The following is a 16,186-nucleotide window of genomic DNA, read 5'->3' as shown; positions in this document are numbered from 1 at the left end:
GCGTGTGAGGTGTGTATATATTTTAGGTATATATTTTAAGCCCTTTTTACACTTTTTAGCCAAGTTTTAAATTTATAAACACGATATTCACTAACACTAAACACACATATGGGCAAGTGCACCCATTGTGGACTTAGTATAGTGTTGGTAAGATACCGAGGTCGTCCAAGGACACAAGAGCTTTTAGTACCGGTTTATCCTCAACGTCTAATCAAATCAAAATATTAGAAAAAAGGTTTTTAAACTAGAAAAATAAAACTAACTAAAATGCTGAAAATAAAATAAAAGTAAAAACAGATAGACAAGATGAATCACTTGGATCCGACTCGTGTGTAGTGTAACCTTTGATTATTTTCGCACTTTTGCACTTGTTTAAGAGATTATCTTAGTTATTGTAGTAGGCCCCTCTTTTGAAGGTGACGTTACCCTCAACCCAGTAGTTTGAGTCAGCAAGGATACAATCCTAAAGGGTCGGATATTGAAAGATAATTAATTAAGTTATTAATGCATAATGTGGTAGGCCCCTCTTTTGAAGGCAATGTTACCCTCAGCTAAGTAGTCTGAGTCAGCAGGGATACAGTCCTAAGTAGCCGGGTTAAAGTTTTAATAGTAGTTTAACTTATGAGGGGATCAAAGAGTTTGGACCCCCGCCATCCAATACTGTTGGGTATTGAAGGAGGTCCTACTAAATTTGACCCAGGTTCTTTGCAGGATCTATACACTGAACAATGGAAAGACTCTTACCAAACCGTTCCCTTAACCCCCGACCAGGTAGCCAACATACCTCCATATAGACCGTGGAGATATGAATGGTGAAAATCTTTTATTTTATATAGACAGTAAAATAATGCCAAGACACCACGGACAAAGGATAAGGAAGAATCACCTTCAACATAAGAAACTAGTAATTAAAGTCATTAATACAAAACCAATTAAAAAGTGCAAAAGATTAAAAATAAAAAGTATTACACTAAACACTTGTCTTCACCAAGTGATGTAAGAGACTTAGGCAAACATGGCCTTTGATTGTCAAGAACTCTTACGATCAATCTTGGATCCCGAGACGACTCACACACTCTATGATGGACAATGTATGATGGTGGTGGATGATGGTGTTGTGATGGTGGTGGGTGGTGGGTGAAGTGTGAGAGAGGTGGTGTGCTAAGAGATGAGTTGCAAGAGCTCCAAGCACTCCTATTTATAGGCTGAACAGAAGCTCGGGCACGACCCCGTGCCCATCCGACTCTCTCTTTTCATTAATTGCAATTCCATTAAATGCGCTTGCAGTAGTTGACCACGCCCCCGTGTCCGCTGAGCACGACCCCGTGTGAAGAAGCATATCTGTACTATCAAGATTTGCCTGGATTTTGCGAATCTTATAGTTGACCACGGCCCCGTGTCCGCTGAGCACGGTCCCGTGGTGGGCGATGGAAGCTTCTACAACTTTGTCTTTTCTGTAGATACCTGAACACGCCCCCGTATCCGCTGGGCACGGGGCCTTGTCCGCTGGGCACGCCCCGTGTTGAGCTGGGCACAGCCCCATGCTCAGCTAGGCACAGCCCCATGCTCAGCTGGGCACAGCCCCTTGCTCAGCTTTCTTCTTGCTTTTGCTTTGGGAGATGATGTCGAGGGGTCAGGCATGCCACGTTTCTTCCGTTTCTTTGTATTTATGTTGGTTTTGGCTGTATATTTGTTCCTTTTCTTCATTTAAGCTCATTTAACCCTGAAATACAAAAGGAAGACAAAAGCACACTTTTTCCAACATTAGTACTAAAAAAGGGTTAGTTTTATGTCTCATTTGATGTAATTTATATGTTGCATTTTACACACATCAAATACCCCCACACTTGAATCTTTGCTTGTCCTCAAGCAAAACTCTTTATAATGTGGCTTACACTCCCAAATGGAATGGGTAGAAGAGAAGGTTTGGGCTTGCCTTGAGTGTCGGGAATCCAAGATCTTTATTAGGTTTTATTTTTATGCTATTTACAATCCTATTCGTTATGATTTATTTAGAACGTTTCATAAGAGAAATTACCTATATGGGCATAACATGCCTTTTTAAAATTCCATTTATATACAAGTTCACATACCTCACGGGGGATCACTCAACACTCGGCCGAAGATGTATTTTCGTGAAACACTCGAGAGCGGCATGGAACTTACTCCTACCATATGCTTGCCAAGCAATCAATCCTCCTCCTTTTTAACTATATACCTTTGTAAATATCAAGAGGACTTTTGGGTGAAGGGTTAGGCTTGGGTTAAAGGTAGGAGGTTGGGTTAGTGGTTAGTAAAAAGGGCTAAAAGTGTAAAAAGCGCCGGTTGTCGTGAATCCTCTTTTTTTTGACATTTATTCAAACTAAGCATATTCAAACAAGATTTTTTTGAGGAACTTGTTTGGTTACTGCAAAATTCTCTCTCTCTCTCTTTTTTTTTGATAAGGAATGTCACATGAAAAACCGAGCTTTTTACTAAAATAAAGGGTTTAAAATAAAAAGGTTTAGGTGGGTAAAAAGGGTGATTGTTTTGGGTTAAGAAATGAAAAGGTTTAGGCTCAAAGGGGTTAACTAGGGGGATTTTGGGTATGTGGTAAAAAAAATGAAAAATAATGGTGTAGAAAAAAAAGTTAGTCCTAATGCCTCCATCATTTACTTACTTGGGTTTAAGTTGGTAAGGACCGGGAATGCATTGTCGTGGCAAGTTCTAGAGTCGTAAGAACCAAGCGGCTATTCACACAAGAAACGAAAAATGAGCATTTCGTTTAAAGATGAATATTTGTATGCTCAATAAAGGCTCAAAAACTCACTTTTTGTGGGAATGGGTTTTTATGTGATCAAGTATATATAATCAAATTTTTTTAACTAGATTTGTCATGCCGTTTCATAATTTTCTTATGTTGGTTTTATCACGACGCTATCGGTTGTAAATTTGTAAAAATATAACCTTTTTAGAACTTGTTATTCCAAATTAAACCAAGACAAATAAAAAAAAATGAAAAGTTTTTGAAAAAAATTGGGGTGTTTAGCGGTTCCAATAGAGTTTTGTGTAAGGCTTGTAATTAGGACTTGCAAAATTCAAGGTTTTAGCATCCCCCCACACTTAAATTACACATTGTCCTCAATGTGTCCCAAAAGTAAGTTTTTCGGTTGATTAAAATGTGTAAAAGTGGGCTAAAACAAGACTTTATGTTACTGGGTAGCTGAACACGGGGTGGTGTTGGCTGAGCATGGCCCCGTGGTCAGACTACCAGTATCAAAATTAAACATAAGGCTGGGCACGGGGGCGTGTTCAGTGAGCACGGCCCCATGTCCAGTTACCTGAACTGGGCATTTTCTGCAGAACCTTGGGCACGGGGCGTGTTGGGTGAGCACGGCCCCGTGCTGAACTTGCTGTAATGAAGAAAAATTGGTGGGAGGCTCTGTTTTTGTGCATGGGGTGTGGATTCAAGCTTCCCTTAGTAACCTCCACCATTTCGAGTGTGTTTTATTCCTGAAAATTAAAAACTAAACTAGAAAACATAAAGGTTAATCTAAACTAAACTACGGATAGTTCCGCGGAATGCCTCCGTGGTGCGCCACGTTTATAAGGGTCCTTGGCTAGACCCGCCTTATCAGGTGGTTCTGGCTCATATTCAATTAGGGGGTCATTATTGCCAAAAGGATATTTCATTGAACGCTCAAGATCTATGCTCCTTTTGAATGCCCCTAATTGAAGAGGTAGACTGTTGTACTTCCGGTTTTTCAAAGATTCGTGAGTTTTTACAAATGGTCGTCCCAACACTAGAGGAGCGTCATCAAGGATGACAAAGTCGGTTGGGATTACCATTTGATTTGTTTGAACCAAGATATCCTCAACTACACCGATTGATTTTATTATTTTCCGATTAGATAGAAAAATGGGTATTTGAAGTGGAGAAAAATCACTACTACTTAATTTTTCGAAAATGTAATTAGGCATTATGTTAACACAAAGATCTTTATCGATTGTGACATTACTAATAAATGAATTTTGAAAAAAAAACATGGAACCGGTGTAATGTTAATTTCAAATGGATCTTCTTTTATTAGCGAAGTTTGATCATTAGTTAACTTAACACTTACCATTTCGTCAATTTTAGTGTTAGTATTTAACTCTTTTAAAAACTTAGCATGAGTGGGTACTAAACAATGATTTTCAAAAGAAGGTGACAAGAGATTAATTTCTTCAAAATTAGACTCTTTTTGGATTTTGACGTTGTCGGACTCACCTTTTTCGTTGTTTAACTCATGTGTAAGTTCCTCACTTATTTGTTCTTCCATTTTTGACTCCTCAACTATCGTTTCTTTATTTAATTCTTCTCTTGCGCGGGACTCCTCTTCCCTTGCGCGAGATTCTTTTATGTATCGCTCGATAGTTTTAAGTTTTTCTATTATCCTATCGGCTACTTTGGTGATAGAGAAAGGATCGGGATCCTCAAAGCTTGAATCTGGTTATTCGATCCTTGGTTCCTCATAGTACTCATATGAAGTAGATGGTTCACACCATTGTTCTTCATTGTAAGTATATGATGGATAAGGGTCGTAATTTTATTCTTCATAGTACTCATATGAGGTGAGTTGTTCACGCCATGGTTCCTCATAATAAGTATATGAAGGTGGTGGCTCATATCTTGATTCCTCAAAGTATGAGTATGAAGGCTCATACCTTGGTTCATCAAAATATGAGTATGAGGGAGAAGGTTCATACCTTTGGTCTTCATAGGATGTGTATGAAGTCGATGGCTCGTACCTGGGCTCTTCATAATAGTTGTATGAAGTGGATGGTTGAAATAAGTTACAATATTGTACCGAGTGTGGGTTTCCACAATTAGTGCAATAATCTCCCCTATAATCATCCGCCTCATAGGTGTAGTTGTAGCCTCCTAAGTATTGATCCATAAGAATCACTCAACAGACCACAACAGAGTCCCCGGACCAGAAAATAAAAACAAAGACAGAAACAGAGGCTGGACACAGCCCCGTGTTTAGTGAACACGGCCCCGTGTTCAGGGTTTGTATCTGGGCGTTTTATTAAAGGTTACTGGTCTTGTTGAGCACGGGGGCTTGTTCAGTGAGCACGACCCTGTGTTCAGACTCTGTATCTTGGTGTTTTATGAAAAATATGCAGCACGGCCCGTGTTCAGTGAACACGGCCCCGTGTTCAGGCTACTGTAATGCAAACTAAACTAAAATGCAGAAAAAATGTGCGCACGTTTTGAAAAAGTTTTGAAAAACTGATTAGGCCGTCGATTTTAAGCTTTCTTAAAATCCTTGTGTCCCCGGCAACGGCGCCAAAAACTTGATGCGTGTGAAGTGTGTATATATTTTAGGTATATATTTTAAGCCCTTTTTACACTTTTTAGCCAAGTTTTAAATTTATAAACACGATATTCACTAACACTAAACACACATATGGCCAAGTGCACCCATCGTGGACGTAGTATAGTGTTGGTAAGATACCGAGGTCGTCCAAGGACACAAGAGCTTTTAGTACCGGTTTATGCTCAACGTCTAATCAAATCAAAATGTTAGAAAAAAGGTTTTTAAACTAGAAAAATAAAACTAACTAAAATGCTGAAAATAAAATAAAAGTAAAAACAGATAGACAAGATGAATCACTTGGATCCGACTCGTGTGTAGTGTAACCTTTGATTATTTTCGCACTTTTGCACTTGTTTAAGAGATTATCTTAGTTATTGTAGTAGGCCCCTCTTTTGAAGGTGATGTTACCCTCAACCCAGTAGTTTGAGTCAGCAAGGATACAATCCTAAAGGGTCGGATTATTGAAAGATAATTAATTAAGTTATTAATGCATAATGTGGTAGGCCCCTCTTTTGAAGGCGACGTTACCCTCGGCTAAGTAGTCTGAGTCAGCAGGGATACAGTCCTAAGTAGCCAGGTTAAAGTTTTAATAGTAGTTTAACTTATGAGGGGATCAAAGAGTTTGGACCCCCGCCATCCAATACCGTTGGGTATTGAAGGAGGTCCTACTAAATTTGACCCAGGTCCTTTGCAGGATCTATACACTGAACAATGGCAAGACTCTTACCAAACCGTTCCCTTAACCCCCGACCAGGTAGCCAACATACCTCCATATAGACCGTGGAGATATGAATGGTGAAAATCTTTTATTTTATGTAGACAGTAAAATAATGCCAAGACACCATGGACAAACGATAAGGAAGAATCACCATCAACATAAGAAACTAGTAATTAAAGTCATTAATACAAAACCAATTAAAAAGTGCAAAAGATTAAAAATAAAAAGTATTACACTAAACACTTGTCTTCACCAAGTGATGTAAGAGACTTAGGCAAACATGGCCTTTGATTGTCAAGAACTCTTACGATCAATCTTGGATCCCGAGACGACTCACACACTCTATGATGGACAAAGGATGATGGTGGTGGATGATGGTGTTGTGATGGTGGTGGGTGGTGGGTGAAGTGTGAGAGAGGTGGTGTGCCAAGGGATGAGTTGCAAGAGCTCCAAGCACTCCTATTTATAGGCTGAACAGAAGCTCGGGCACGACCCAGTGCTCATCCGACTCTCTCTCTTCATTAATTGCAATTCCATTAAATGCGCCTGCAGTAGTTGACCACGCCCCCGTGTCTGCTGAGCACGACCCCGTGTGCAAAAGCATATTTGTACTATCAAGATTTTCCTGGATTTTGCGAATCTTATAGTTGACCACGGCCCCGTGTCCACTGAGCACGGCCCCGTGGTGGGTGATGGAAGCTTCTACAACTTCGTCTTTTCTGCAGACACCTGAACACGCCCCCGTGTCCGCTGGGCACGCCCCGTGTTGAGCTGGCACGCCCCGTGTTGAGCTGGGCACAGTCCCATGCTCAGCTGGGCACAGCCCCATGCTCAGCTTTCTTCTTGCTTTTGCTTTGGGAGATGCTGTCGAGGGGTTAGGCATGCCACGTTTCTTCCCTTTCTTTGTATTTATGTTGGTTTTGGCTGTATATTTGTTCCTTTTGTTCATTTAAGCTCATTTAACCCGGAAAATACAAAAGGAAGACAAAAGAACACTTTTTCCAACATTAGTACTAAAAAAGGGTTAGTTTTATGCCTCATTTGATGTAATTTATATGTTGCATTTTACACACGTCAGATGGCTATCCAATCGGGTCGCCACTCGATCAAGATTCCCCAAGTTCCAAGTTTCTAAAAAAGTTTCTAAGTGTTGAAAGGTTTCAAGGTTTAAAGTCTCAAGTATTTAAGTTTATTAGACAATTGCTACCCGATCGGGTGGCTGTCCGATCGGATGGTCATCCGATCGGATTGTCATTCGATCGAGTGAGTCTTGTCCTGTTTGTAATTTTGTAAAGTTTCTAAGTTTCTAGATTAACGATGACGGCACAGGACGTATTGAGACAATGATAAACTCATCGTCTTATAGCCGTTCTGATCAGATGGGAATCACCCCTGCCCGGACAGTTGTCTGTTTTCGACAGTTTATGTCGGAATCCGTTCCATGGTCATCTTCTTCGGCAACAATCCGTTTTCCAAACCTACTCTAGACTACCTATCAAGCCTACAGTCTGTTTATACCCGGATTTCACCGTTTAAAATGGAAGATTGAAGGAAAGATGAAGAAAACTTAAGTTTTATTATAAAAATCTTAGATCTAGCTTAGATGTGATGCAAAACACAAGAAATTCCTTAGATCCGAGCTAGATCTTGCCAGGAATGACATCCTAAGGTCAGTTTGTACAACCACCTTGATGACATCATCCTCGAGAACTCAGATCCGAGAGATTTCACGGTGAAAAGCGTGATTTCAAGGTGAATCATGTAGAGAATGAAGTGTAGATCGAGAAAGTACAAGAATCTAGCTTGAAACGTACCGAAATTGTCGAGAAAGTGAAGAAATGTAGTGTGCGTGCGTTTGGTTCGAGCAGGGCTGTCACATCACTGATAATGGTGATGTGACAGGCCTATTTATAGTGTGGGAGTAAAGACAAATGCGGTGCACTCGGATCGGATGGCAGGTCGATCGAGTGGCCATCCGATCGGGCGGTCATCCGATCGGGTGGTTATCCGATCGGATGGTCATCCGATCGGATTGCCACTTGGTCAATCCCATCCTTTTCGCGTTCCCGTCTTTGATTCGTCTCGCGAGTTAGAGTAAGCGTTGTGTTTTGGTAAAAGTATCCATTACTAGATTACATCATAAACACAAAAGTTCCCAAGTTTCATAGATCCCGCTAGTGACAAGATTCTAGTCTCTCGTTCAACCAAGAATCAAGTTTCACGAGTCTAAAGAGTCAAGCACCAAATAATTATCAAGAGTCAAAAATCATAGCTTCTCAGGTATCAAGTATCAAGAATCAAGAGTCTAGGTTTCCAAGTATCAAGTTTCAAGAATCAACATAAAGAATCTAGTTTTCATAACATTAAGAATCAAGGGTCTAGAGTCAAGCGTCAAGAGTTAAGTATCTAGATTAAGTGTCAAGTCTCATAGTTTAAGTATCAAGAATCAAGATTCAAGCATCAAGTATCAAGTTTCAATAAGATTCGTAGCCAAAAGTGTCAAAGTATCAACATCACATAACTACAGGGACTAAAATTGTCATTAGATGAAAGTTTTAGGGACTAATCCTGCTAAGAGTCTAAAGTTTAGGGACGCTGGGCATTACACATAAGGTATGTAAATTTCATAGAAAATTTCCATCTAAATTTCTGGATGAACCTAAGAAATTCGAGATTTATGTTGCATGAATGTTGTTTGGATGAAATAGGAATGCTATTGTGTCTAGGAATAAAACCCTAGTCAATCACTTGTTGAAATTATGCTTATTTCTTGTGAATTCACAATCACCATTGAAGGTGATAAGTGGGTTTTGTAGGAACATGTTAAACACTAGAATTTTGATTGTTGTTCTAGTGTAATTTGAGCTCTAGGAAGTGATTTCAGAATATGATATGAAAAATTTATATAAACATGCTTAATTGATGATTAATCTTGGGTAAATGACAAGTTATGAACTTGATTGTGAATTGTGTGAAATTATGCCCATAAGGTGTTTGCAAAAATGCCTAAAAGAAGGCTTAAAACTGGAAATTTGAACTAAAACGCATATTAGTAAATTATGACGAACTATGCGTTATATGTTAAGAAGAGAGTTCTAAGCGGTTTGCGGTTGAACTCTATAGGAAAGGAAACCGGGACGTCATGTAGACAAGCCGGTGGTGACGCGCGTTTGAAGGGTGTGCTTTGAAGGTATGTAACTTGTTTCGTTACTTTATGTAAATTCGATATTTTAGTCATTCAAAGTCGTATTGTAGAATAAGGATTTGTACTAGTTGAAGTGATGATGATCACTACTTAATTGAATGAATCAAAATTAGATTAGAAAACGTTTGGTAGTCATAAAAAATGGAGGATTCCATAAATGAGCCAAACGGGTCGATTAGATGTTTAATTTGAAAGTGATAATGTGTTTTGAATAGCAATTAGTGATAATGGATCACAAGAGCGTGAAACCATAGATTTGGTGACGAAACGCCGGTGATCGTAAGTCCCGGATGTTGGGTAAATATGCCTTGAGGTCATAATAATAATCGTGGTACAAATAGTGCAAATACTATGCGGGTCGAATAAATAGAAAGGGATTTATAGACTTTTAGTCCGTAAATTCGAAATTTGATATAATAACCATGATAGATGCGTTGGTAATCTAATTACGGACGCGTAGGAAAAAGAATCAACTAAAACGGATGCTTAGAATGAAAGTTATGCAGATTTGAAGTTTTTATTGTGAAAATTGGTGCTGGGCAGGAAATGCAGGTCTCAAACCTGCATCTGCTGGAAAACGGGTTCCCCCGCAGCACGCGCCAGGGAACACCAACACCTGCGCGACACGCGAGAGCGCTCGCGGCACGCGAAGGATCGAAAGGGGTCTGTTGCGTGGCGTGACAGACTCAAATTTGAAATTTTATTTTCTTTTCGATTGTTTGATTTTTAGAACTTGAATATATATAATTTAACATTGTCAAAACTAATATTTGACGTGGTTTTGACATTAGGTGGCATTGGCCTTACTCCGGATGGCGATCAAGCATGTTTACAAGAACCGAACACAACCTTTTGAAGCTTCCGCGCCTAATTAACTTTGTTGAATATAATGTCTATGTTGTAAACACTTAACTTGTCATTTTGGGATGTTAAAACTAGTTAGTAGTTAACTCGAATACTGTTATTATGAATACTTCCGTTTTGTCTAAGTTTAATGAATGAAGTATCTTCTTTTGAAAATGCGTATTTTACATTAAAAATCCTAGTTAAATGAGACGGGTGTTACAAGTTGGTAATCAGAGCTCAAGGTTGTCAACAAGTGTGTTCAGTTCAAGCTTGATCAATCATCCGGTAAGAATTAGTTACTTTAGTAGATCTTATCATATGTGAGAAAAAGAGACGTGAATTAATGTGCACGGGAAGAGCGTGTCAACACACTCAAACCCGGAAAGTGCACTATATGAGAATGGTTAAAGCAAGTTATGAACTTGGCAAAACCAAAGCAAATAAAGTATATGTTATAAATGAAATGTTTAACAATTGGTATAAACATTTTAGTTTCAAGATGACGGAAAGGGGTAACAATGATGCGGTGTCGATAGTCACCGAACAAATGAAAGAGGTGATTGCCGAAGAAGTAGGGAAGGCAATCGAGAATACTCTATCCGGTTTCATAGACAAAATCCAAAGTACGGTGCTTTCGTTAGTTGAGGAACGGGTTAAAAGGTTGGAAGACAATGTCAACCTTGTGAAAGAAAAATCCAGAGAACGTAAGGGTTGTTCATACAAAGAGTTTATAGTGTGTAAGCCGCCAATTTACAATGGGGAAGTTGACCCGATAATATGCCCAAGATGGCTAAGTGATGTTGAAGGGGTATTTGAAAGGACCCACTATGACGTAAGCGATTATGTGGCTTACAGAACGGGTCAATTAAGGGGTCAAGCCAAGGATTAGTGGGATAACAAAAAGAAGGAGATTGGAGCCGAAGCGGCAAGGGTTATGACGTGGGACGAGTTTAAGGTACCATTCCTTAAACACCACAGTCCCAAGGTGGTCATCAACAGAATCAAGGAGGAATTCATACAGTTAAGGCAAAAGGGTGAAACAATTTATAAAATCATGGGTATTTTCATGGATAAGCTGAGATTCTGCGATGAGCTAGTAACTACCGAGGAGCAGAAAATATATTATTATTATAATATGTTAAGTGCTGAATATCAGGAGTTTATGACTCCTTCCAAGTATGAGACGCTCACCGAGATCATAAATACGGCTCGGGAAAGAGAAATTGAACTCAAAAAGCAAATTGAACGAGGCGAACGAAGGGCAATGGATGTCAACCCGAGCCCTACAAAGAAGGCTCGAACGACTGAGTCGGTAAAGAAGACGGATGCGAAGGGTGGATCACCGAGTTGTAAGGTTTGTGGAAAGGGGCACAAGGGCGAATGTCGCTTTAAAGACAAACCATGCCCCATATGCGGAAAGACAGGGCATACGACCGCGCTATATCCATGGAAAGTTTCGGTGTGCTATAAGTGCTATCAGCCGGGTCACAAAAAGTCTGAATGCCCGGAGTTGGTCGGGAAAAAGAACGAGAGAGATGTTCAAGTGGAGCCCCAAAAGGCGAAGGCTAGATCCTTCCAACTAACTGCAGCTGAAGCAAAGACAGAACCCGATGTGGTCTCAGGTATTTTCGCAATAAACTCGATCCTTGCACGTGTATTATTTGATACGGGTACGAATAAATCCTTTATTTCACATGGATTTATTCGGCATCCTTCATTTATATTGATGAAATTATATGTGCCCTTAGAAGTTGAAATAAGGGATAACAAGAGTTTCATAGTGTGTGATGTTTGTCAAAATTGCAAATTGAGTATTGATGACGAAGAATACTCAATAGATCTAATCCCGATGTCGATGGGAGAATTCCAAGTGGTTGTCAGGATGGATTGGTTATCCCGACAATACGCAAAAGTCATGTGTTTCTGTAAGGAGATAAAGTTAACATCTCCGAGCGGAAAACGCGTTACCATCTATGGCGAGAAAGGAGGCAATCCTATGATATGTTCGATGTTAAAAGCTTACAAGCTGATGAAGCATGGATGTAGAGCGTTTATGATATACGCAAATGAACCCGAGAAGGAATTACCGAAGATTGGAGACGTACCGGTGGTACGTGATTTCGAAGATGTGTTTCCGGAATATTTACCGGGAATACCGCCTGAACAAGAAGTAGAGTTCGGAATCGAATTGGTTCCGGGCGCGAAACCCGTAGCCAAGGCGCCATACCGACTTGCGCCATCGGAGTTACAAGAGCTAATGTCACAAATTCAAGATTTGCTTGACAAAGGGTTTATAAGGCTGAGTGTGTCTCCTTGGGGCGCACCGGTATTGTTCGTGAAAAAGAAAGATGGGAGCATGCGAATGTGTATCAATTATCGGGAGTTAAACAAATTCACGGTGAAAAATCAATACCCGCTCCCGAGAATAGATGATTTATTCGACCAACTACAAGGTGCGAGTTGGTTTTCAAAAATTGACCTTAGATCGGGGTATCACCAGTTAAAGGTCAAGGAAGAGGATATACTGAAGACGGCCTTCTGCACGCGGTACGGACATCACGAGTTCCTCGTGATGTCATTCGGGTTGACGAATGCACCCACGGCTTTCATGGATCTCATGAACTGGGTTTGCAAGCCTATGTTGGATAAGTCGGTGATTGTGTTTATTGATGACATTCTTGTATACTCGAAAAATGAGGCGGATCACGCGCATCATTTACAGGAGGTGTTGGAGACACTCAAACGGGAAAGATTGTATGCGAAATTTTCAAAGTGTGCCTTTTGGTTATGAGAGGTACAATTCCTCGGCCACATCATAAGTGCCAATGGAATATTAGTAGACCCGTCAAAGATAGAAGCCGTGTCGAAATGGAGCCCTCCGAAGAATCCTTCGGAAATAAGAAGTTTCTTAGGGCTTGCGGGATACTACAGGAGATTCATTCAAGATTTCTCCAATATTGCTTCGCCGTTAACTAAATTAACTCGAAAGGAGGAAAGATTCATATGGGGTATCGAACAGGAGAGGGCGTTCCAAATGCTAAAGGAGAAGTTAAGTCACGCTCCGGTATTAACGTTGCCGGACGGAGTTGAAGATTTGGTAGTCTATTCGGACGCGTCACATTCAGGGCTCGGATGTGTTTTGATGCAACGAGGAAAAGTGATAGCTTATGCCTCAAGGCAATTAAAGGTGCACAAAAAGAAATACCCCACACACGATCTTGAGTTGGCAGCGGTGGTATTTGCATTGAAAATATGGATGCACTATTTATACGGGGTAAAGTGCACCATATTTACCGACCACAAGAGCTTAAAATACTTCTTCGATCAGAAGGAGTTAAATATGCGGCAAAGGCGATGGTGGGAAACAGTAAAAGACTATGACTGCGAGATCCATTACCACCCCGGAAAGGCCAATGTTGTGGCGGATGCTTTGAGCAGGAAAACAAATTATGTTCCAATAAGAGTGCGGTCGATGCAGCTTGTTGTAACCTCGGGTTTACTTGAACGAATCCGAGAAGCACAAGCCGAGGCAATAAAAGAGAAAAATTGGAAAAAGGAAAGGATCATGGGCCAGTTGGAAGAGTTAACGGATAATAACAATGGGTTGAAAACCCGGTTTAGCAGAATATGGATTCCTAATTCGTGTGGAGTCAAAAAGCTTCTACTTGACGAAGCGCACAAAAGCCGTTACTCAATCCATCCGGGAGTGACCAAGATGTATAACGACTTGAAACAAAATTACTGGTGGCCCGGAATGAAAAGGGATGTGGCTAGATATGTGGAAAAATGATTGACTTGTTCACAAGTCAAGGCGGAACACCAAAGACCTTATGGTAAACTTTAGCCATTGGATATTCCAGTTTGGAAATGGGAACATATCACTATGGACCTGTTGACCAAACTACCAAAGACGAACCGAGAATTTGACGCCATATGGGTGGTTGTTGATATACTGACGAAAAGTGCTCACTTTATTCCTATACGTGTGACTTATACGTCAGAAAAGATGTCGGACGTATATACCAATGAAATTGTTGCACGCCACGGAGTACCGGTATCCATCGTGACCGACAGGATACCCGGTTTACTTCAAACTTCTGGCGAGATTTCCAAGAACAGATGGGAACGAAACTTTTTATCAGCACTGCTTACCATCCTCAGACGGACGGGCAGAGTGAAAGAACAATACAGACACTAGAAGACATGCTGAGGGCGTGTATTATCGATTTCGGAGGCAGTTGGGACGTGTATTTAACGTTAGCAGAATTCTCATATAACAACAGTTATCATGCCAGTATCGGCATGGCCCCGTACGAGATGCTATATGTTAGAAAATGTAGAACCCCGGTGTGTTGGGGTGAAGTGGGTCCACATGAACTGGCCCATAATGACGTAGTTCAAGCAACTAACGAGAAATTTGATGCGGTACGAGCCCATTTGAAAGCGGACCAAGACAGACAAAAGTCTTATGCCAATAAAAGATGGAAACCGATTGAATTTCAGGTGGGCGACAGGGTTATGCTGAAAGTATCCCCGTGGAAGGGCATTATCCGATTCAGAAAAAGAGGGAAACTAATCCCGAGGTTTATCGGGCCATTTAAAATCATTGAACGGGTTGGCAATGTGGCATATCGCCTTGAATTACCGGAAGAATTGAGTGGAATCCATGGGACGTTTCATGTGTCACAACTCCGAAAATGCTTAGCTGAAGAAATGGCTTATATCCACTACGATGATATCGAGGTGGACAATAGCCTTAACTATGCGGTAAAGCCAATTGAGATTTTGGATCAGAAGGTTAAGGATTTCCGAAATAAGAGAATCGATCAAGTAAAGATCAAGTGGGAGCATAGAAAGGGTTCGGATACTACGTGGGAATCCGAAGAGGAGATGCAACGTCTCTACCCAACATTATTTGGTACGTATTTTGATTTCGAGGACGAAACCCATTTAAGGGGGGTGGACTTGTAACACCCTGAAAATATGAATCTATTATATATAATAAATGAAAGTGATTTGGGCCACGTGTCACTTAATTAGGGCATCCTCAATTCTCTTTTCCCGCCCAACAATACCACACTTCCATCCCTTTTATACTTCTTCCGTCTTCTTTTTTCCTTTTCAAAAACCTGGATCTGAATCTTCTTCTCCTTCTTCTTCTCCTATACTCTTCTCCCTTCTGAATCAAAGATCAAACCAAATCATCTCATCATGAATCATTCCAAGCGTCACCAGGTAAGCCCTATATCTTCATTTATTTCAGTACAAAGTTTCTAATTAAACCCTAATTTCTACTCCTAGTCTTATCATATGGTTCCAGGGTTGTTGTCATCGATGGTCATCAAAGTTGAGATCCGCTTACCTGCGGCTAGATTTCCGCCATGAACTGGTATGTTTGAATATGTTCAGAAACTAAGTGTTTTTTTCTTAACTATGATGATATCAGTACAACATCTGTTGATTATTGATCTGTGAATATGTTCACCGATTATTCTTTTTGAAATTAGGGTTTCATTTGCTTGAGATTGAATCTTCCGATTGTTGAAGCCTTTGAAGCCGATCCTTTTAAATTTCCAGTTCCCGAGGTATTATCTGTTTGTAACAGCAGTGGTTCAGCATCTACAGTGGATTCAACATCTACAGTAGATTCAACATCAGGTGTTTGGTTAATTTTTGGTCAGGTTTCCTGTTCAGTTTTGATGTTCACTTATCTAATTTTCATTTTATTTTTAGGCTTCTATATGATTTTGAGGTTGATTGATTGGTGACTTGCTATTATTGTTTGATGTTGTTTGTTATTGTTGTTTGATGTTGTTTGCTATTGTTGTTTGATGTTGTTTGCTATTGTTGTTTGATGTTGTTTGCTATTGTTGTTTGATGTTGTTTGCTATTATTGTTTGATGTTGTTTGCTATTGTTGTTTGATGTTGTTTGCTATTATTGTTTGATGTTGTTTGCTATTGTTGTCAAGTAAGGTAAAAATGGCCATTCTAATTACCTTTTATTTTGGGTATTTTTGGATGATTTCATCCATTTCTTTAGATAGTTCATGATTGAAGATGCAGTTGAAGTTATC

At 40.1% G+C, this 16,186-nt stretch overlaps 1 protein-coding gene across 1 annotated transcript; it reads left to right on the top strand.

Moving 5' to 3' along the window:
• The first annotated feature begins 14,413 nt into the window (after positions 1 to 14,413).
• Positions 14,414 to 15,872, top strand: LOC110919617. The gene is made up of 3 exons (XM_022163887.1): positions 14,414 to 15,029; positions 15,689 to 15,776; positions 15,845 to 15,872. The coding sequence occupies exons 1-3, from the start codon at positions 14,414 to 14,416 to the stop codon at positions 15,870 to 15,872; spliced, it is 732 nt and encodes a 243-aa protein (XP_022019579.1).
• Positions 15,873 to 16,186: the final 314 nt, after the last annotated feature.

The sequence above is a fragment of the Helianthus annuus genome, chromosome 16 (assembly GCF_002127325.2).
Source record: "Helianthus annuus cultivar XRQ/B chromosome 16, HanXRQr2.0-SUNRISE, whole genome shotgun sequence".
In the NCBI taxonomy this organism is placed as follows: Eukaryota; Viridiplantae; Streptophyta; class Magnoliopsida; order Asterales; family Asteraceae; genus Helianthus; species Helianthus annuus.
This window is presented reverse-complemented; position numbering and strand designations above follow the sequence as displayed.